The sequence below is a fragment of the Erpetoichthys calabaricus genome, chromosome 10 (assembly GCF_900747795.2).
Source record: "Erpetoichthys calabaricus chromosome 10, fErpCal1.3, whole genome shotgun sequence".
In the NCBI taxonomy this organism is placed as follows: Eukaryota; Metazoa; Chordata; class Cladistia; order Polypteriformes; family Polypteridae; genus Erpetoichthys; species Erpetoichthys calabaricus.
In genome coordinates, this window is record NC_041403.2 from 58429091 (window position 1) to 58450928 (window position 21838).

General features: G+C 36.8%; 2 protein-coding genes across 4 annotated transcripts in view; one reads left to right on the forward strand and one right to left on the reverse strand.

The window, feature by feature from the left end:
* kif2c (kinesin family member 2C) overlaps positions 1–8600 on the forward strand; it is a 47738-nt gene extending 39138 nt beyond the window's left edge. For 2 of the 3 annotated variants that reach the window (XM_051933132.1, XM_051933133.1), the window contains 5 exons: positions 364–431; positions 6416–6500; positions 6828–6920; positions 7184–7286; positions 7390–8599. In XM_051933132.1, coding sequence (XP_051789092.1) covers positions 364–431; positions 6416–6500; positions 6828–6920; positions 7184–7286; positions 7390–7451 — 411 coding nt within the window. In that variant the 3' untranslated portion in view covers positions 7452–8599. Of the gene's footprint in view, positions 1–363; positions 432–6415; positions 6501–6827; positions 6921–7183; positions 7287–7389 lie in introns of all 3 variants that reach the window. The other variant, XM_051933134.1, reaches the window with a different exon arrangement.
* The window catches only part of LOC127529461 (craniofacial development protein 2-like), a 782501-nt gene that overhangs the window by 485311 nt on the left and 275352 nt on the right, over positions 1–21838 (reverse strand). The window lies entirely within an intron of this gene.

The window sequence follows — 21838 nt, forward strand, 5'->3', positions numbered from 1 at the left end:
CAACTGGGTTTTGTAGTTGTATCTGAGCTACCAGTTTCAGTCATATCATTGTACACTTTTATCTAGTCACTTTCATATTGCTATATAAATGTGGGGTGGTAAACCTATGGTTTAGATATACAATCTGCCTTGTTTGTAGTTTGTGTGTTGGTAGTAGTAGGACTTAGTCTGATACTGTTTGTTGTTGAAGAAACCTTCTCTGGTTGTAATATAGTTTATCCATATGCATCAATCCTGTGAATTTGTATACTATATTTCTAACGAAATTTGCCTTACGTTTAAGTTTATTCTTCATTTGCTATCTTTTAAATGTTTTGATATCTAATAGAAAAGTTTGATATTTGTTTTCCCTTAATTTTGTAGATAGCAATGATTTCTCCTGGCATGAGCTCTTGTGAATATACTTTGAATACTCTTAGATATGCAGACAGGTAATCCCTATTAACTTTTTTTTTTTTTTTTATCCCAGATTTTTACTTTAGCATTTTTAATCTAATTGAAAAATGCTTTCTTTGAATAAAGGGTAGTGTGCTTTAAGAATGTGCCTAGACTGATTGCAAAGTTTCCAATTTTTAGTAGTGAAAGAAGTAGTTTATTTTGTGTGAAATGCACTTCTCTGTTTTAAGTTATGATGCAGTGGGCTTGAATAGCAAAAGGGGGAATGGGGATGCCTGACAAAATGTTGTGCAATCCAAATGTCAGGCATCCAGTTGTATGCTCAGTGTCATAAATGCATATATTTTTGGCTAATATGTTTAAATAGCTTCCAGAAAATGTTCATGTGAACAAAAACTTAACGGGATCATGCTTTGGGACTGAAAACCTTCCATTTTCTCTCATTCATTGTTTTGTTATAATACACATAGTAAAAGGTTACTATGCAGTTTATAGTGCCACAAACAAAAGCTTTAATGAGAAGAGAGACTATACACAAAGTATAGAGTAAATGTGTAGTGCAAGTTAGTATGCAATCCTTTGTAGCAAGTGTAAATAGTAACATGTAATAACGTTCCTACTGGTCTTGAGGAGAATGTCGATACTGTAGTAGTAGACAGCGCACTGAAGCATTCACTGATAGCTAGAGCCATCCACCTGCAGTGTTTACTTAACTGTTGACCTTAGCATTTGGATGCTGTGGTGCCAGCTTCCTGATTGACTGCAAACTCTCTAGAACAGAACTTATTAATTTTTTTTTTAATTCTGAAAACTCAAATTTAGAAAATCAGTACTGTACTGATGTCTGACGAGGATTTTATCATGATGGCAGAAACATAGTAGCATACACAATTGTTTCCATCCTCATTGGCCTGGCACATCAATAGCACTGGCTGATGATATTTCAACCACACTTTCTGGCTTTTGCCAGTCTCATCCACTTCCTTTATATACTATTTCCCCGAGTTGTGAATTACTACAGCTGCTGATTAATTGCCATTAACACATGCGACTAACGCATTTTTTTTTTTTTTTTTTTGCAACCCCTAAATGCATTAATTTAATCTGGTTAATTTGGCCTCACTTCACACGTTGTCAGTGAAGACACACCAAATGAGTCTTAGTATTAATAGTAATGGCTAGTTTGCAGCGCTTGATAGTTTCTTAATAATCTTCATCCACACACTAGCAGAGTTGTCGCTCATTACTTGTAATATAGGATTGTTCCATATTGTTACATAAAATGCTGCGTACTGTATTGAATCAATAAATGACATGATTAGTCCTGCATTGTCATACACATCCTTTCATATGTACACTAGCTCTTCAAAGTGAAGAGAATAACATGAGAACAATTGATCAAAATAGTTATAAAGTGGAGTGAGTTTCATTTCCATGGTGCATTAAAAAATAGACAAACTCTGTGCAATCTGTGAGATTGCATGTCACTGTCATAGTTGCTATGTTCACACAGTCTTATAATGCAGTACATCAGAATATCTGGATAACCAATACACAATTGTAAACATTGCTATGGTGGTGTCTTCTACCCCAACCATCTGCAATAGAGCCTGTTGAGGTATAGGTGTGAGTGGAAGTCAATGTCAGTGGGTCACCCTGTCCCTGACGACGAATACACTTATCATTGAACATTTTCAGTCTCGCCTGAAACACTGCCCTGCATGTAGGCCCTCCAACCTGCAGGGAAAAACCTGGGGATGGTGGTAGAACTGGCACTCCGGCCACCATAAAAAAAAAAAAAAAAAAAAAAAAAAAACCCCTCCCACTGGTTCCCTTCCATCTGAACTAGTGTGGTGCTAAGGTGTCACTCGTTGCATGGCTACACTCGGGTGCCAATCTGGGATCCTGAGTTGGTTGGTCATGTGGTGGGTGCGGCAATGTGCTGTATCAGTGCATGCTCCTAACTTCTGAAACACCAAAGTGCAGGTGCTACTGATGTCTCTGCAGCTTAAGAGCAGATGAGAGTGGAATCCCTTCATTCCTTATACCTCACTCAGATTCTCCTCCCAGCCAAACAAATGTGGGTTGTGGTATTGGTTGTTGTAAGTTTCTTATAGTAGCCTGCCTTATAACCTTTTATAGCCTACATTTTTTTTTTTTTTTTTTTAGTTCCCCCCCCCCCCCCCCAAAAAAAAAAACCCCGACCTAATTTGTCATGATATAGCATGAATTAGGTTTTTCTCCCCACCCCAAGGAAAAAGATTTTGATCACATGTATGGGTTTCATATCACTACTAGAAGAAAAAAATAATGCAACACAAGGGCACAGTTTGTAACGCATATTCTGTAATGCGTATCATATAGTACACCCCCAAAATTCGTGGGGGTTACGTTCCTAGAGCACCCGCGAATTGTGAAAAACGGCGACTTTTGGATGTGGTTTAAAAAAAAAAAGCCTTTTATAAATGCCTATTTTTATAGATTAAACCCTAAATACAGTATGCTCCCAAAGCACTTTAATTTCATCGCAAACTCAGCTTAATACATTAATACATTACCTAAAAAATTACCTTAATACATTACCTAAAAACAGAATGTAAAGGTAAACCCGTCTACTGTGAAGTACTGTACTGCTATGTCTCCCGCGGTGCTAGAATGTAAAATACCGATGTTACTGCAATACATACTGCAATTCATGCAAGTGTGTGTTCTTAGTTATGTGCTGTCGTTTTTGTTATAAGTAGAGTAAATACATAATTTAATTAAAATACAGTAAAATATATGTGTACTCACCAATGATGAATGATATTGATGATGATGATGATGAAGTAGCTGTGTAGTACGATGCAGAGGATTTAAAACTCCTCGGGTGGCGCCTGTTCAGGCGCTTCAGGAGGAGTCGTATCTTTGGACGGGTCGTCTTCTGGTGGGGCTTCGTACTGGCTTTTCTTTATAGGTTTCGGAACATTGTGATGGGAAGTTGCTACATTGTCTCCTGTAGCGAACTGCTGGTACAATTTCCGTGCTTTCTCACAGATGATGTTACCGTCCAAGGGGATGTTCTTCTTCCTGCAGTTGGTGATCCACAATGCCAAGGCAGATTCCATCCTGATATTTTTATTCCTTACGATCGTTACCTTTTTGGCACTATCACAGAAACTTAGATATGGTACTCCTGATCACTGCCTTGTTCTTCTTTATGTAGCGTGCGGTGCTTTCATTAATGCCATAGTGGCATGCTACGGTAGCATAACCTTTTAGTTCCCGAAGCTAATCCAGTAGTTCAACCTTCTCCTGGAGTGTTTTAAACTTCTGGTGCTTAGGCTCAGTGCCAGAAGCCTTAGAAGTTGCAGGGTGATTTGGCGACATCTTGTGCATTTAAGAATAACAAAATGAATACAATAACAAAATTGAAAACACGAGGACACTCGGCTGGAGTCACATCACAGGGCAGCAATCAATCAGCAGCAAGGAGAAATGAATAATGCTCTCGGATTGGCTACTTTCACCACCCCAAACCGCCTTTCCCTCATTGGTCTTATGCTGAGAACAGGAAGCAACTGATCAGATCCACTGCAGGGACTGCTGGGAGTTGCAGTTTCAAATTCTTTTGGCTACTTTTACCATCCTATGCCGCGGTTCTCTCTACAGCACAGTATTGCCACGAAAAAAGCCATACAAAATTGTGGAGGACATTTGCGATTTCCACTAACGGTTAATAGTTAGTCATTTGCGGATTTTTCCTTAGAACCTGAGTCCGCAAACCCTGAACCGCGACTTCGCAGGGGCCTACTGTATAACCTTTCATTACTTTTTTTTTTTTTTGTAAGTAATGAGTAATATTTCCCAGCACTTTCCTCTTCTGAACATTTTTTTGTTTTTTATACCTGGATAACCCTCCCTTGTAGAAATGGGGCAGATAAACTGGTACACTTCTGTAGCTGGCTGAATAAAATTGGCAACTGGACTAGACATGGTCAAGTCTTATTTTTCATCCTCCTATTTTTAAGTAAAAATTGACAGAGCAAATAAAAGTGCTAAACCAGTTTGAGTACTAAAATAAAAACCAAAACAAAACTTTGAACTGTTGACTAATTAGTTTGACCACAAACTGAGAAAATGTTTTCCACAATCCTGACGATGCCAATATCATATTGTGATATCAAAACCTAAATAAACCCTTCAAAGTTAAGACAAATATATATATATATATATATATATATATATATATATATATATATGTAATATTACAGTTTTAGCTCCAAATGTAAGGCTACTTCTGTGAAATTGCATTTGAAGATTTATCCATTATAACATTCTTTTTCTGTGGAGTTTGGAAGGTGCTGCTTCTGCAATTCACTGGTTCTGGAAAATCATCTCAAGTAATTTAAATGCCCGCAGGACAATGATGTTTCAGACTGATGCTTCTATTTTTCCACTGGTTGCAGCATAGTCATTTTAGGCATTATTTTACATATTTCACATGTACATCATCAATTACCATTGAGTCTGTACCTGTAGAATTTTCCTTTCTCCAATTCTGATTTTCTTCTTGTACTCATCTTCCATTTGTTTCGAAGCACATCATTGCTATATTGTGGGTCATACAGATAATCTCCTTGGCATCATTACTGAACCTTATCTTTGTAGTCAGACATGGCTATGGTTTAAAATGAACACTGCCTCAAGAAAACCACCAGCATCTACATGGATTACACTTGCCCATACCATAGTCTATTTGAACATCTCCCATCCAGCAAACGCCGCTGATCCTTTCGTGCACAGATCTCAAGGCTCAGAGACAGTTTCATCCTAATAGCTAGAGATTTGCTCAATCAGTCCTTTAAGTGCTCCTAGTAGAGAACTTTGTGCCATACACATTTACATTGTACTTTGTTTTCATGGTTTTTTGTATTTGTCATTTTATAGGAAGATTGTTATATAGAGGAGCTGCACATTGAATCTCATTGTACTGCGTACAGTGACAATTTAGGAATTGTTTACTTGAATCCTTAAAACAAGGGTAGGCAGTTTTTTGGTGACTGGCATTACTTCCAGCTGCAAGGCCTCTTGAACATTGTACACAGTAATAGCAAAATAAGTGGAAATTTAAAAAAAAAAAAAAAAAAAAACCTGTCCTGCGAGATGCAAATCCACAGCAAAAGGACGGCTACCTGAGCTGCACATCTGGTTAAGTTCACATTTCTGTCTAAATAGAGTTTCTTGAAATTGGGAAAGAGGTTTTTTTTTTTTTTTTGTTTGTTTGTTTTTTTTTTTTTAAAAATGCATCACATGGCAACATACTCTCAAGACTCCCTTGCCTTTTTGATGACAGCTGTGTACTTTATTCACGTATTGATTCAGGGTGAACTTGAAACAAACATACAGCTAATTCGCAGATATTTTAGTTCAAGAATTTGATGAATGGGAATTGACTAATTTGCAGGAAAGGGTTTATTTTGAACTGTGAAAGATCAGTGAACGGTATGTACCAGTAAAAGTCAGTGGACCTTAGTCTACTCCTAGGGTCAATATAAACAATGTAAAGTAAAGTTAGAAATATTGAAATTTTTGGAGAGGTTCAATTATGTGACTAGTTTAATTTTTTGAATGTACAGAGAACACTTATTTATGTACACTTTAAACATCTGCCTGCCTACACCTTAGTAATAGTGTTGCCTGCAACTGAATTGATTGTCTCACTAAAGAGAGTTATTTAAAATACTTTTGGTTTTGTGAATTGACCACTAATACTCTTAACCATGTATGTTACAGCAATATGCAGACTGTTGCGATTCTTATGATATTAGCTTGGTTTATTTTTAATTATTGAGCATGTCGGCATAACGTGAGGAGTAGTTTTTCCCACTTCTGCCTTAGAATGACCTCTGCTTTTAATGGGGAGAGGTGGACAAAAGTTAGTTCCCCCCACCCTAAGGTTGTAAGCCATTTACTGCTAATTATACTTTGAGAACTGTTGAAGCATACTTTGATTTTTTTAATTCATCTTTTTTAATAGAGTTAAAGAGCTGAATGGAGCAACAGACTGCCAGTCAGACAAGAATGAAATGGAAGTCAGTGGGCCATCCAGTCTTCCAGATGAAGTAATGATTTGCAGTAAACTTTCAAAATGTATAATTTTCTGAACCAAAACTGAATGGTTTCAGTAGGATCTGTATACTTGATATTTTTCAGCTGTATATTTGACAGATTTCTCTTGTTCTTACTTTAGCTTGATTTTAATGTCGGCATTAAAAGTGTAATATATAATAATCTGCATGTTTGACATGTAGAATGTTTAAATGAGATTAGTAGTCATACCTATAGCAGCCACAAGAATATTTGTGTTTTAATATTTTAGCATACTTCTAAATCTGTGTCAAGGTGTGTTTTTCTACTGCTTCTTTAATGGAGACTTTTTTCCCCACCAGGATGTAAGCCCAATTAACAGTTTCTATGAAGCTATGTCATGTGTAACTGACCTGGAAGAAAAGATTGTAGAAGTATTCCAAGAAATGATGCAGGTATGTTTTGTATTTCCAGGATATGCAACTTGCTCAGGGTCAAAAAATAGTTTGAAGTTGGTGGCCATTGAACAAGCAATCTTGTGCTACGCACTCCTGCTCTCCCATTAGGACATATTACCCAATGCTGGTTTAAAAATGCGTAGATACAATACCAGAAGTAGAATGCATTTAATTTTGTGGTCTGGAAGTTATTTATTTTAAAAGCACTGGGATTGTGCTTGTTTGAAAATTTATAATTATTCTGGTTTTGATGCTTTCAGAAAGGAAAAGAAATAATGACTTTATTGGAGCAACGTCAGTATGACTTGGTAGATGTGAAAAGCCAGCTTAGAGAAGTGGCAAATGAAGGCTTGGTCTTACAGGGTATGCATTTTCTCTTCTGTAAAAGTAATCAAAACAGAAAATGGTTTCAAGCTAAATTTCAAAATCACATTTAAAAAATCTGCTTTTCTTGAATCAATTTCAGATCATTTGAACTCTTTGGATGCAGCATTGGAAAAAGAGCAAGCTGCACGTGCACAACTCTAGAAAATCCCACAGATGGCAGTGTAAGATTAAATTTCTTAAGTGTTACACTGGTAGTAATTTCCAGTCAGAAAAATATAGTCCTGAATGTGACTAATTGTTAAATGCTATCTTTTATTCAAAGATGAACAAATATTTGTTTCTGTTTGTTGTATTTTTTTCATGATGCCACTTAAGTTTAATGTATTCGCTGACACATATTCTTGTACTGTTCTCCTGTCTCCTGTTGTGTACAACACTTGTCTATATGAAATTTCAGATTGTGTATTTACTCTTGTGATTTTTTTTTTTTGAAGTACTTTTCCTGCCAAATATTTTAAAGCCACCAATTAAAATATCTTAACCTTGTTGAAAAGGGTGATTTAATGATGTCTGTAAAACTATTCATGTAAATTTATATGGATGAGACGGCTCTCGGTTTTAAAAATGGAAGCTTTCTGTATAGTATAACCTGTATAGTACATGTAATTTGTAATAACGTCTGTGATGGCTATGTTAAGTGTTCTTGTATGTTTTTAGAATATTCTGATTATTTCCCCCCCAAAGTTTCACATCCAGTATTGTGTAAATGTATTGGACACATTTACTATTTACCTTTTAATTCTTTGTTGCTAACTTTCCTTGACCACAGAAAGCTAATATTTGCATTTTGAATGGGAAATGTTATTTTACCATGTTGAAATTTTATGGTTAAAGCGTACAATGCTGTTGCTGTGGTTTAGTTTCTACGCTTCCCCTGTCTGCTACTGTTCAAAAAATTTTGACAAAACATGATTGAAAGCTTGTGGCTTTTGAATGACAATCTTGTGTATACGTGTTTATTCCCTCTTACAACACTTTTTTAAATGTGAATAAAGTGACCTCAACTAGTGAATTTTGATAATAGGGAACATACCAAATTTCTACAGCACTTGACACCTTGTTTACCTGTGAAGAATTCCCTTCTGGTAATTGTGATATATAAAGTTTTGTTTTTTTTTTTTTTAAATCCCCCTCTTTGTGATTTAGTTTTTATAGTTCTATTTTTGTTATCTTAATCTGCCTTTTCTGTACCTCCTTTTGTTTCTCTTTTCAGTAACCAATTAATGTTGTGGCTTCATTTTTAATTGCATTGTAATGTAAATAAAGACCACTGCGTCATATTTCTGGGCTTTCTATTGGAAGAAACACTGAAATCTGTCCTATTTTTGGTGTGAGTGATGTATTTTTACATTTGGTGTGTCCGTTCCAAGGTTTTAACCTACCAGCATGATACTTATTTTGGTCCAAAGTGATTAGTTTATATAGGATCGTGTTTTGATTAAAAAAGACCATGTGGTTTCATAAATGAAGGCTCAACCCATAATATCTCACAAATTGGATTATATGAGTTCAGTTGTTTCAAAGCATAAGATTGTGGCTGGTTTTCTTCCTGAGAACTATGTGATGATTGTTTAACTTTAGAGACCTGCTAGCAAGTAAGATGCCATCTGTGCTCTTAAATAGTCTGATGTCCTGTATATTTTGTATGTATATTTTTGCTCTTCCTGCCTTGCATCCAGGCCAAGCTCTGAAAATTCGGTGTAGCCTCACCAACACGGTTAATAAACCATGTCAGTAGAAAGTATGTAAAATGTACTTAACACCATGAAAGCAAGTTGTCCTGTAGTATTGTTTTTTGTATTTTTTTTTTAAATGTATGTACAGTACTAGATTTTCTTCAATTGCATATTAGTCAATATATAACACTTTTCATAGAATATCCCATCACAAGGAGCCGTTCACAGAATGGACACATTTCAAAACCTATAGTAAATATCTTTTGATATATGTTAAATATAAAGTCATACACAAACAAGAAAAATTTTATAGTAGTCCAAGTAGATGAACAGCATGAGAACATGATTTTTCATATAATCAGTATTAAGTTGTTACAGAAGAAACCTTTCACTCAAAATTAAATGGTAGAAATTTCATTATTACTGATCTGCAGCTTCAATGTCAAAATAATATACAAAATCTTCTGTGGTATTTTTAAACACTGTTAATTTGTTGCCAAGTCTATTCTATGTCTAGATACTTAAGCGATAATGCTTCTAATAATCATAAAGAACAACTTTCAAACCATGCTAAACTGAATACATACAGATTTTATTAAAGAGTCAAATATGGGGAAAGTTGTGGTGGTTTGATGCAAATGTCTCTTGGAGCATTTTGTCCATTACCTAAACTGTAAAATGGGAAATAATGCTAAGGCACAAAAACAAATAATTACAGCAGGTTCTAAAACAGTCATAGAACCAACTTATACAGGAACACACACTATGCCTATTTAAAGTTTTTTTTTTTTTTAGTTATCGAATATATCTTTTGGAATGTGGCAGTCTACTACTTCATAAATGCACAGGGGTAACAAGTAACCTGTATGCTATGCATGAGCTCAGAACTAATCATGAATCCCTAGAAGGTGGGACCAAGCAGAAATTGGTTCAATGCAGAGTTAGTTGGTTTACACTTGCTTGTATGTGGCCAAATTAAAGTCCCCATCCAATGTAAAATCCTCTTTGTGACTTTTCCATTCTCCATGGTTGTCACAGTGTAGTTCTTTACCATCATATTCAATATTTGGCAGTCTCCTTATTGCCCATAGTCTTCTGCTTATCTTTTTACTACCACATCTTTCTATCAGATATTTTGGATTAACAAAAGTATATCAAATCAAATATCAATACAGGAAATCCACACTAAAACCAGGTGACTACATAAGCTGTTATTTAAATGACTTTCCTGGAATTCTCCACATGATCTGACATCACAGTGCCCAAAAACTACAAAAAGTTTAAAGTACCAGTTTAAAGTACCGTCCCCTTTTCATGATAAGTTTGTGTCAGACTTCATCAATTTTGTAGTTTCATTTTTAATCGTTGTAGCATAGCATCAAAAAGCACTAGGGGTCTCGTGTATAAGCGGTGTGTACGCACAAAAATGTTGCGTAAGCCCGTTTCCACGCTCACATCCTGATGTATAAAATCTAAACTCGGCGTAAAGCCACACACATTTTTACGCCAGCTAAATGCTTGGTGTACACAAGTTCTCTTCTCGGTTTTGCAAACTGGTGACACCCAGCGTCAAAGCAGTGCTTTTGTTCTAGTGTGGTTTCCCTTTCTTTTTTAGGTCCACATCCCTGATGCAGCTTTATCATATACAAGGAAATTAACTGCATATTGGTTGTTAGTTTAAGGCATCCGATTGTATTTAACCTGTAACATTGTAATGGTCCTCAGAAAGGCCAAACTATTCCAAATACCATAGCTGCTTTAGCATTGTTACTCTCCACACTCAGATACAGTGGGATAAATACTTGAATCACAGCTGTACAGCAGTTGATCGGAAAGAGAATTATCGGTATACAGCATCAAGCACACGCTGCCTCAGCCATGCTGTATTTGAACTGCTCTCATACGACAAACGCTTCAGAGCCTTTCCTGTACTGACATCGCAGTTCAAAAACAGTTTCATCCCAAGAACTATAAACTCACTCAGTCCATCAAGTGCTCCTTATAGAATTGTTTGTACTTAAGTACAATTACCTCACTGTAAACTTGCAATACAGTTATAATGTTGCACAACCTGAGCCACTTTATGAAGAGCTTATTTACATATGATATCATTTTTAAGATGAAATGCAGCAAAATGTTTATTACATTATATAGATAAAATGTTAACATTAATTATTAACAATGTAGATTATTTAAATAAACATGTGAGGACACGGTGTCGCAGCGCTAGCGATGAGCTGGCGCCCATCCAGGGATTGTTCCTGCCTCGTGCTGTATTCTTGTTGGGACTGGCATGACACTGGATGAATAGATGGATAGAATAATTAAACATGTACTATGAGGATGTTTCAATGTTCTTTAAAAGTTTTGAAGAATCTGCGTTCTAAGCCTACAGATGTCTTGACATCCATTACAGAGCTGATTGTGTGGCGATTGGTTACTTGGAGTAAAAAGGAAGGGCAGGAATTGGAGGTTAGTATGCTTGAAAGAGTCAGCACAGCTGCAGTAAATTTTCATCGAAGGTCGTGCAGCAAGCATTTGCGGAAAGCAGGAACCCTCTTTGGACGAGGCGCCAGCTCATCACTATCACTGCGCCATCGTGCTACTTTAGTTACGATGGTTTTTGAGAAACTAGTACATTTTTAAAGATTTTAAGATGAAATTTGATGTTGTACTTTAATGACAAACTACATGATTAAAGTGGAAATTTCGAGATTAAAGTTGACATTGAGTTTTTTTTTTTTTTTTTATTTCGGACACTGCAACTTTGAACTTTAGCTTTCGAGTTTCTCCAACACTCTGTCATTTGTTCACCTTTCTTTTGTTGTTTATACCACTGTTTAAACCAACAAGTAGTATGTTTTTCCTTTCCTCCACTTGGTATTAGCTGAAATTCTATTTTCCACCGTGCTTTTGCCATTGCCTTTTCACAGACCGCTGAGCTTAAGGGCTATTTATATTGATTTGCATTTTCAAAGAGGCATAATTCTGGGAGGAGTTGGGGAGTGGTAGCAGGCGCGTGCATGTGCGTTACTTTTCACATTGGCCGGGAATTATGGAGTGGAAGAACGTGGAAGTGGGCATACGCACAGATTTATGCATCTGAATTTTTTTTGTGCGTACGAACATTTCCGCTTTTGTCTGTACGCCATGTTTTATGTACGCCATTATGCATGACGCCCCAGGTGTAGACATGTTTCTAAAGTTGGTTTAGTGCTGAATGATGGGTGCATTATTTCTGCGTTATTAATTCTGTCCATGGATTCAGTTTGATCTGGGTTACTTCCAAATATTCACCATTCCATTCTTCATCATTGTAACTTTTGACATTAAACTTTTGGATAACTCACCTTCTGACTTAGGCATTTGTTCCCTAGTTTACACATTTTAGTGCACTGAAGCAGATTTTTCTTTAGCTCCTAATTTAAACAACAAACAATAAAAATAACTTTTCTTCTCTTTATTCTTGATTTGTGACATTGCCTGAAGTCGCCAATTACTCGGTCAGAGGCTAGTGCCTAGTGATCAATGGTTTTGCATCCAGAACTTATTGTTGTGCTTATTTTTTATATTATATATTCAATAATGAGTACATGGTGTAAGTTGTTTGCACCAAATATAAATAATACTTCAAACTGCAGCCATTGTAATATTTAAAGCAACCAAATATTAAAATGGTGTAAGACTTTACCTTAGTCAAGTAGTACTAGGCACAAAGCAAGAAATTGTTGTCACTTTAGAGATCTACTGATGCAGGCTCAAAATACGTCCATTCCAAAAAGCAATAAAACAAAGACTTTAAAATCTGCTCCAATGGATAAATAAGAGCATTATTAAAACTGAAAAGATCACTGTACAAGAAAACTAAAAAAAATAGAATTCTGCCATAGAGGAATGGCAAACTACAGCACTAGCTTAAAAAAAAAAAAAATTAAACATGTAAAAAGAGAAACTGAATTAAAAATTTCAAGATAAACAAAACACAAAAGAGAATCAAAGAAATCATTACAAATACTAAGGAAATGGCAAATGAACTGAACAAATATTTCACTGAAGTGTTTATAAAGGAAAAAGCAAGTGGAATGCCTTATGCATAAGTAAAAACAAACAGTTAATAGATTTTAAAATAGTCAGTTGTGTTTCAAGCTCTCAATATAGTGAATAAAGCCCCTGATGGGATCTTACAAATTGTACTGGAAAAAAAAAAAAAAGATTTTATCTATACATCTTTAGTAGCCCTATTTCAGCAGTCACTTCAGAAAGTACCCGAGGACTGCAAAGTTGCAAATATGACTCCAAACTTCAAGAAGGGAGACAAAAAGGATTCCTTGTAATTATAGGCCAATTAGACTTACTTTGGTGTCGTGCAGAATTATGGAAACTTAAAAAAGAAATAAATTAGAATTTTATTTTTGTTTATTTTCTAAATTGCAGCCAGCATGGATTTATGAGAGGACGGTCCTACCAAACCAATCTTTTAGATTTTTTTTTTTGAAGAAGTAACTGGAATAGTTGACAAACAAAGCATACAACATAATTTACCTAGACTTTCAAAATGCATTTGATACAGTCCAAAACCAAAGATTAATTCTGAAACTAGTAGCTGTAAGCATCAGAGGTAACCTATAAAACTGCATCTCAAGTTGGTTAACCGTTGGGAGACACAGAGTACAGTTAAGAGGAGAATGCTCCACATGGAGCAAGGTCATCAGTGAAGTACCTCAGGGGTCTGTCCTTGGACCATTATATTACTTTTTATGATATTTATTAATGACATTGATTCTGGTACAGTTAGTAAACTTGTCAAATTTGCATATGACACTAAAATTGGGGGAATGGCAGACACTGAGGAGGCAGCAAAAAGACCTGAACAAACACCTGGAAATACAGCTTAATGTATAAAAGTGCAAAGTGGAACACATGGGCAAAAGGAACATCAAGATGGGAGACACTGTCATGTAGGAAGCAACCTCTGAAAAGGATATATTTTGATGCCACGTTTTCATTGACGAAGCAATACACAGAATAATTTAAAAGGCAAATAAAATGTTTGATTACTGTATGTCATAAAAATTGTTGAAATTAAGTCAAGAGATGTTATGCGGTCTTGCCAGTGCATTATATAGCTTGAGCATCTGGGGCCTCATGTATTACTTTGTGTGTAGAATTCACACTAAAACATGGCATACAGACAAAAAAAAAAATTCAGATGCACTGTGTGTAATCCATCTTCCATGCACTTCAGCTCCATACGTCCTGGTCAGCGTGAAAAGTAATCCACATGCCTGCCGTCCCACCCAGAGTCCTCCCATAATTTTGCATATTTTACTATGCACATCAATATAAGTATCACCTTCCATTCGGTGTTTGGTTTAAAGACAATGGCAAAAGCATGTGAAGAAAGTAATTTCAGTGAATTCAAAATGGAGGCAGGGAAAAATTTACTATTTAAGTATTGGTATGAACAACAAAAGGAAGTTGATCAAGTGATAGAGTGGTGGAGACACTCGAAAGTTCAAGTTCAGAAAGTCACTGTGCCCGAAATGAAAAACAAGTGGTCAGATGTCAATGTTGCTGTGAAAAGGCGAGTTCGTACCCCACCGTCTGAGTGTCATACAGAAGTGTATTAGGGTAAAGAGAAAATAAAAATAGGGACACAGTGAAATAAGGTCGAAATGTTGATTTTAATCTTGAAATTTCCACTTTAATCTTGTAGTTAATTTTGTCATTAAAGTAGAACGTCGTAAACTTCATCTTAAAATCAACGTTTCATTTACTAGAGTTTCTCAGATTCCATCGTAACTAAAGTAGCATGTTAAATGCTTCGTTTTCTATGTATTCTACAGGTGCTGGTCATAAAATTAGAATATCATGACAAAGTTGATTTATTTCAGTAATTCCATTCAAAAAGTGAAACTTGTATATTAGATTCATTCATTACACACAGACTGATGTATTTCAAATGTTCATTTCTTTTAATGTTGATGATTATAACTGACAACTAATGAAAGTCCTAAATTCAGTATCTCGGAAAATTAGTATATTGTGAAAAGGTTCAATATTGAAGACACCTGGTGCCACACTCTAATCAGCTAATTAACTCAAAACACCTGCAAAAGCCTTTAAATGGTCTCTCAGTCTAGTTCTGTAGGCTACACAATCATGGGGAAGACTGCTGACTTGACAGTTGTCCAAAAGACGACCATTGACACCTTGCACAAGGAGGGCAAGACGCAAAAGGTCATTGCTAAAGAGGCTGGCTGTTCACAGAGCTCTGTGTCCAAGCACATTAATAAAGAGGCGAAGGGAAGGACAAGATGTGGTAGAAAAAAGTGTACAAGCAATAGGAATAACCGCACCCTGGAGAGGATTGTGAAACAAAACCCATTAAAAAATGTGGGGGAGATTCACAAAGAGTGGACTACAGCTGGAGTCAGTGCTTCAAGAACCACCACGCACAGACGTATGCAAGACATGGATTTCAGCTGTCGCATTCCTTGTGTCAAGCCACTCTTGAACAAGAGACAGCGTCAGAAGCGTCTCGCCTGGGCTAAAGACAAAAAGGACTGGACTGCTGCTGAGTGGTCCAAAGTTATGTTCTCTTATGAAAGTAAATTTTGCATTTCCTTTGGAAATCAAGGTCCCAGAGTCTGGAGGAAGAGAGGAGAGGCACAGAATCCATGTTGCGTGAGGTCCAGTGTAAAGTTTCCACAGTCAGTGATGGTTTGGGGTGCCATGTCATCTGCTGGTGTTGGTCCATTGTGTTTTCTGAGGTCCAAGGTCAACACAGCCGTCTACCAGGAAGTTTTAGAGCACTTCATGCTTCCTGCTGCTGACGAACTTTATGGAGATGCAGATTTCATTTTCCAACAGGACCTGGCACCTGCACACAGTGCCAAAGCTACCAGTACCTGGTTTAAGGACCATGGTATCCCTGTTCTTGATTGGCCAGCAAACTCGCCTGACCATAACCCCATAGAAAATCTATGGGGTATTGTGAAGAGGAAGATGAAATATGCCAGACACAACAATTCAGAAGAGCTGAAGGCCACTATCAGAGCAACATGGGCTCTCATAACACCTGAGCAGTGCCACAGACTGATGCCACGCCGCATTGCTGCAGTAATCCAGGCCAAAGGAGCCCCAACTAAATATTGAGTGCTGTACATGCTCATACTTTTCATGTTCATACCTTTCAGTTGGCCAACATTTCTAAAAATCCTTTTTTTGCATTGGTCTTAATTGATATTCTAATTTTCCGAGATACTGAATTTGGGACTTTCATTAGTTGTCAGTTATAATCATCAACATTAAAAGAAATACATTTGAAATACATCAGTCTGTGTGTAATGAATGAATCTAATATACAAGTTTCACTTTTTGAATGGAATTACTGAAATAAATCAACTTTGTCATGATATTCTAATTTTATGACCAGCACCTGTATGTGTGTGAATTACTATGTGCTTCTTAAATGGGCTTCCTCTTACACCGACAGGAGCACGCAAGCACTTATCTTTGCACAGAATACATTTCATTAATGATATTACAGACTTCTGAACAATTTAAATACTAAGATATATACTTGATATAATTTTCATGATGAAATGCATTAAAGCATGGATTAAACATGGGGGCACGGTGGCTCAGTGGTAGCAATGAGCAACATGCATGACCCTCGATGAAATAATTTATTGCAGCAGTACTGTCTTTTAAACGTACCAACCCTCAATTCCTGTCCTTCCTTTTATTTATGTAACCAATCACCATACAATATGCTCTGTAATAAATGTCAAACCATCTGTAAGCTTAGAACGCAGATTCTTTAAAACTTTTAAGGAACATAGAAAAATCTTTGTAGTACATGTTTAACTTATTCCATCCATCTAATCATCCAGGGTCGCTCCAGTCTCAGCAAACATACAGCAAGAGGCAGAAACAATTCCTGGACTGGGCCCAAGCTCATCACTACCGTTGCGCCACCATGTCCACACATGTTTAACAGTACACATTATTTAAATGAAGTTAAAAATGTATCTTTATAATGTAGCTAGTCATTTAGCCCGTTACAATAACTGGCGCTAGAACAGTAGTGCATAAACATTAGTAGGAACAGTCTATATTAAATGGCAAGGGACTTTGACCTCATTCTTTTTGTTGGTCGTATTTTTCTTTCTTTCAGCCTTTCTTTTGTTGATGTTTACTTGCTGAGCTGACCGTTCTTCGTGGGCTGCCGCCGTGTATTGTGTATCTTTAATTTTCTGTGACAGTAATACTCTCTTGTATGGCTCTATTCAATAAGGGCGCGCACAAAAAGGCGAGCTTCAAAAGGGCGACCTCAATTGAGCGCAGCGAATAAAGGCGTTCGTAGATAATTTTAGTTCAAATGGCTCTGGAATATGTGAAGAGCAACAAAGGTGCAGATCTTTATTTACGCGCGCCTTTATTCGCTGCGCCCAATTGAGGTTGTCCTTTTGAGGCTCGCCTTTTTGTGCGCGCCCTTATTGAAGGATGCCTGTGCGCGCCCTTATTGAAGGATACCGTCTTGTATGTCCGCTGGCTTGTATGTCCGTAATATACCTTTAATTTTCTCTGACGGTAATACAGGCGTGAGCGTCAGTAATATGCCTTTAATCTCCTCTGACAGTAATACTGGCTTGTATGTGGCTGTAATATGCGTCACTGTATTGTGTACCTTTAATTTCCTCTCGCAGTAATACTGGTTTGTATTTCCGTAAAACGCCTCTAACTTTCTCTGACAGTAATATCGCGCATCGCACCATGCCCCGCGCATGCGCACTTCATCAGAAGACACGGACACCTGGACGCACATAGGGATTTTATATATATATAGATATACATGCTAAATGCATTTTAACTTAGAATGTATACTTGATATCATTTTTAAGATTCTAACAGCACAGAGCTCCAAGAGAATAGATAGCCCTTGGAAATCTAAATAAACTTATAAGTCAGTCGTCATCATCTGTAAATATGCGTTCTCTTCTGTTGAACTGAATTGAATTTATCTATTGTTATTGTATGGCACAATAAAATTCAATATGCAAATCCTCCATAAACTTATTTCCTATAAAATAACAATAATAATACAATGAAAAGAATGAAAAATACCCAATATGCAGACATAAGTACAATGTTCATAAAGCGGCTCAGGTTGTGAAATATTACAACTGTAGTGCAAGTTTTCAGTGAGGTAATCATACTTATAAGTACAAACAATTATACCAGGAGCACTTGATGGACTGATCGAGTGCATTTATAGCTCTTGGGGTTAAACTGTTTCTGTTTCTGTTTCTTTGTTTCCTCAATGTCCATGCAGAAAAGGCTCTAAAGCATTTGCCAAATGGGAGAAGCTGAAGTAGACTGTGTGCATGGCTGAGGCAGTGTGTGCCATAAATGTTCTCCAGGGCTATTAGCTGTATCCCGATAATTTTCTGCACTCTCGACACAACTCGCCGTAGAGCTTTCCTATCAGCTGCTGCAGAGCTGTGATACCACACTCGGATACAGTGGGTTAAAATACAGTCATGGACAAAAATTTTGAGAATGACACAAGTATTGGTGTTCACAAATTTTACTGCTTCAGTGTTTTTAGGTTTTTTTTTGTCAGATGTTTCTATGGTATACTGAAGTATAATTACAAGCATTTCATATGTTTCAAAAGCTTTTATTGACATTAATTACATTAAGTTTATGCAGAGAGTTGCTGGCCCTTCTTTTTCAAGACCTCTGCAATTTGCCCTGGCATGCTGTTAATCAACTTCTGGGCCAAATACTGACTGATGGCAGCCCTTTCTTGCATAATCAATGTTTGGAGTTTGTCAGAATTTGTGGGTTTTTGTTTGTCCACCCGCCTCTTGAGGATTGACCACAAGTTCTCAATGGGATTAAGGTCTGGGGAGTTTCCTGGCTATGGACCCAAAATTTTGATGTTTTGTTCTCCATCATGCTGGAAAAGGCATTGTTCATCACAAAACTGTTCTTGGATGGTTGGGAGAAGTTGCTCTTGAAGAATGTTTTGATATCATACTTTATTCATGGCTGTGTTCTTAGGTAAATTATGAGTGAGACCACTCCCTTGGCTGAGAGGCAACTCCACACATGAATTGTCTCAGGATGCTTTATTATTGGCATGACACAGGATTGATGGTAGCGCTCACCTTTTCTTCTCAGGACAATCTTTTTACTGGATGCCCCAAACAATCAGAAAGGGGATTCATCAGAGAAAATGACTTTATCCCAGTCCTTAGCAGTCCAATCCCTGTACCTTTTGCAGAATATCAGTCTGTCCCTGATGTTTTTCTTGGAGAGGGGTGGTTTCTTTGCTGCTCTTCTTGACACCAGGCCATCCTCCAAAAGTCTTTGCCTCACTGTGTGTGCAGATGCACCCACACCTACCTGCTGCCATTCCTGAGCAAGCTCTGCACTGGTGGTGCCCCAATCCCAAGCCACGAATAAAGAATAGTACCAAAATATCCTCCAAGAGCAGCTTCTTGCACAAAAATGTTGCGTACGCACCATTTATACATGAGGTCCCTGGAGTATTGTGTGCATTTCTGGGCACCACTGTACATGACATAACAGCAACTTGACGCTGTGCAGAGGAGAGCAACTAAATGCATACCAGGATTTAAGGACATGTCCTACTCTGTCAGACTCGAAGAATTAAACCTGTTAAGTCTCGAGCAGAGGAAGACTGGAGGGGGGGGGGACCCAATTCAGGTGTTTAAAATCCTCAAAGGCATTGATAAAGTAGAATCAGAAACATTATTTAGTCTTAAAGGTGAATCACATACTTAAGGACACCAGTGAAAATTAAGGGAAAGTGCGTTTAAAACTGAAGCCAGGAAGCACTTCTTTATGCAAAGAGCTGTAGGACTCTGGAACAAACTACCAAGACAGGTAGTTGAAGCAGAAACCTTGACAACATGTAAGAAGAATCTGGATGAGATAGAAAAGTTTAGCTATTAGCTAAACAAAAAGGCTTGATGAACTAAATGGTCTCCTTTCATTTGTCAAATTTCTTATTCAAATCTGAATGTGTTAGTGTGTGTGCTACACTATCTGTCAATTACCTAGGTCCAATTTAGAGTCGCAAATGAATCTAGTAAGCAAGTGCAAACGATGGGTGGATGTATTCTTAGTCTCTTTATAAAGGGGGTATGACATGACTGCCTCTTTAGAATGTAAACTGTTCCATTATGAATTAACACAATTTTACTTTTTTTACACCTTTTTATATCTTTTCAGATTCTTTATGCCATATTCGTTGCAAAATGTATTTTTTTTCTGATGTTACTACAAATACTAAAGCACTTTTTTTCTGATGTTATTACTACAAGTACTAAAGCATATGTGTTTGTGTGTATATATAAAATCTCTAAAAGCTTCCATATCTTCTTGATGCAGCCAATGAATGTATTGATTTTAGCATGTGTGGGGTCTGCTGCGTTTTGAAACAATTTTTGTTTTTCTACTGTATTTTAAATTCAAAATTGTGTTACTCAACACAATCAATTATGGTGTGTACATACGAGTTTGAGCGAAAAGAGCTGACACATGACAAATCAAAGCTGCTAATAGATGTCTCGCAAAGAACAATTTTCCCCAAAGGATAAAAATAAACAGATTCCACAGGCGGCTGGGTGGCCCCTGATCTCTGTGTGAGGCCTGAAACACAACTGTTTCCTATGAGAGCAGCTTGGGCCCTTGTCACTGTGGGTGGTATACCCTTTAGCAATTCTTCCCCCCTCACCCCTCCTGACAGCCTCCAGGCTTTTCAACTACACCAAGTTTCACAATAGGCAAGTTCTAAATAATGATCCTGTCCGTGAACTTTTTTCTTTACATCAGTTTTAATCTGTTTTAAGTACTCATAAGTAACTTAAGACAAAATGGATAACGAATTAGCAGGATGAAGAAATTTCTTTAATCCTTCGCTTGAGCCAGGCAGGCTACAAACCTGTAAGAAACAATTGTTGTGGACATCTTAAGCACTTTTTCCTCTCTTGTCTTGCCTCAGTCTAATGATGTGCAGTTATTTACAATATGTGAAGAATATTTACAGATTAGCTGCATGTCACATTTTTCTACTTGATTTACTGTCATTTTGAAGCCCATTCTTAAAACCCAGATTTTTTTCATTCTGTAGGTTTAGACTCTTTTTATTAATAAACATTAATAATCTACATTATCCTGTTATATGCTGCATACCTGCCCACCTTCAGTTCCAAATTTGTGTCTATCTTTGACATGATCTGCTTTGCATTTGTTTCTTTCTATATATTACTGTATCTGTATTTCTGTAAAAAGCTGTATATCTGTGTTTCCACCTATGGTGTGAAATTGATTCAGAGTGTTTTTTATTTATTTATTGTTTTGGTTTATTAATTTAAAAAATAAGCAGCATAAAGCTAAAATCTTTAGCTATTAAAACAGCTACAATGTTTGACTTGATTGTACTGTTTTGCTTGTGATTGTGGATATTGGTATTTAAAAATTGGAGCAGATGTAAGTAAAAATATGTATGGTCATTTGTGTTTGTACTTATGCATTGCATTGTGCTTCTTTGTTATTTGGAATGTCATTTAGTGTTTTATGTGAAGTTATTTGTACATGGACTTGGTGCTCTAAACTTGTCAAACTGAAGAAAGTCCGTTCACTTTTGTGGCTCCCTTTTTTTGTCAGGGTTACAGGGAAACATGGCTTTATCCCAGTAGAGTTTGGTACAGGGCATAACCTAATGGGCACATCTTTGGAATGTGGGAGGATGTACCCAAAGAAAATCCACTCTTATATGGGAAGAATATGCACATTCCACAGTGACTTGCC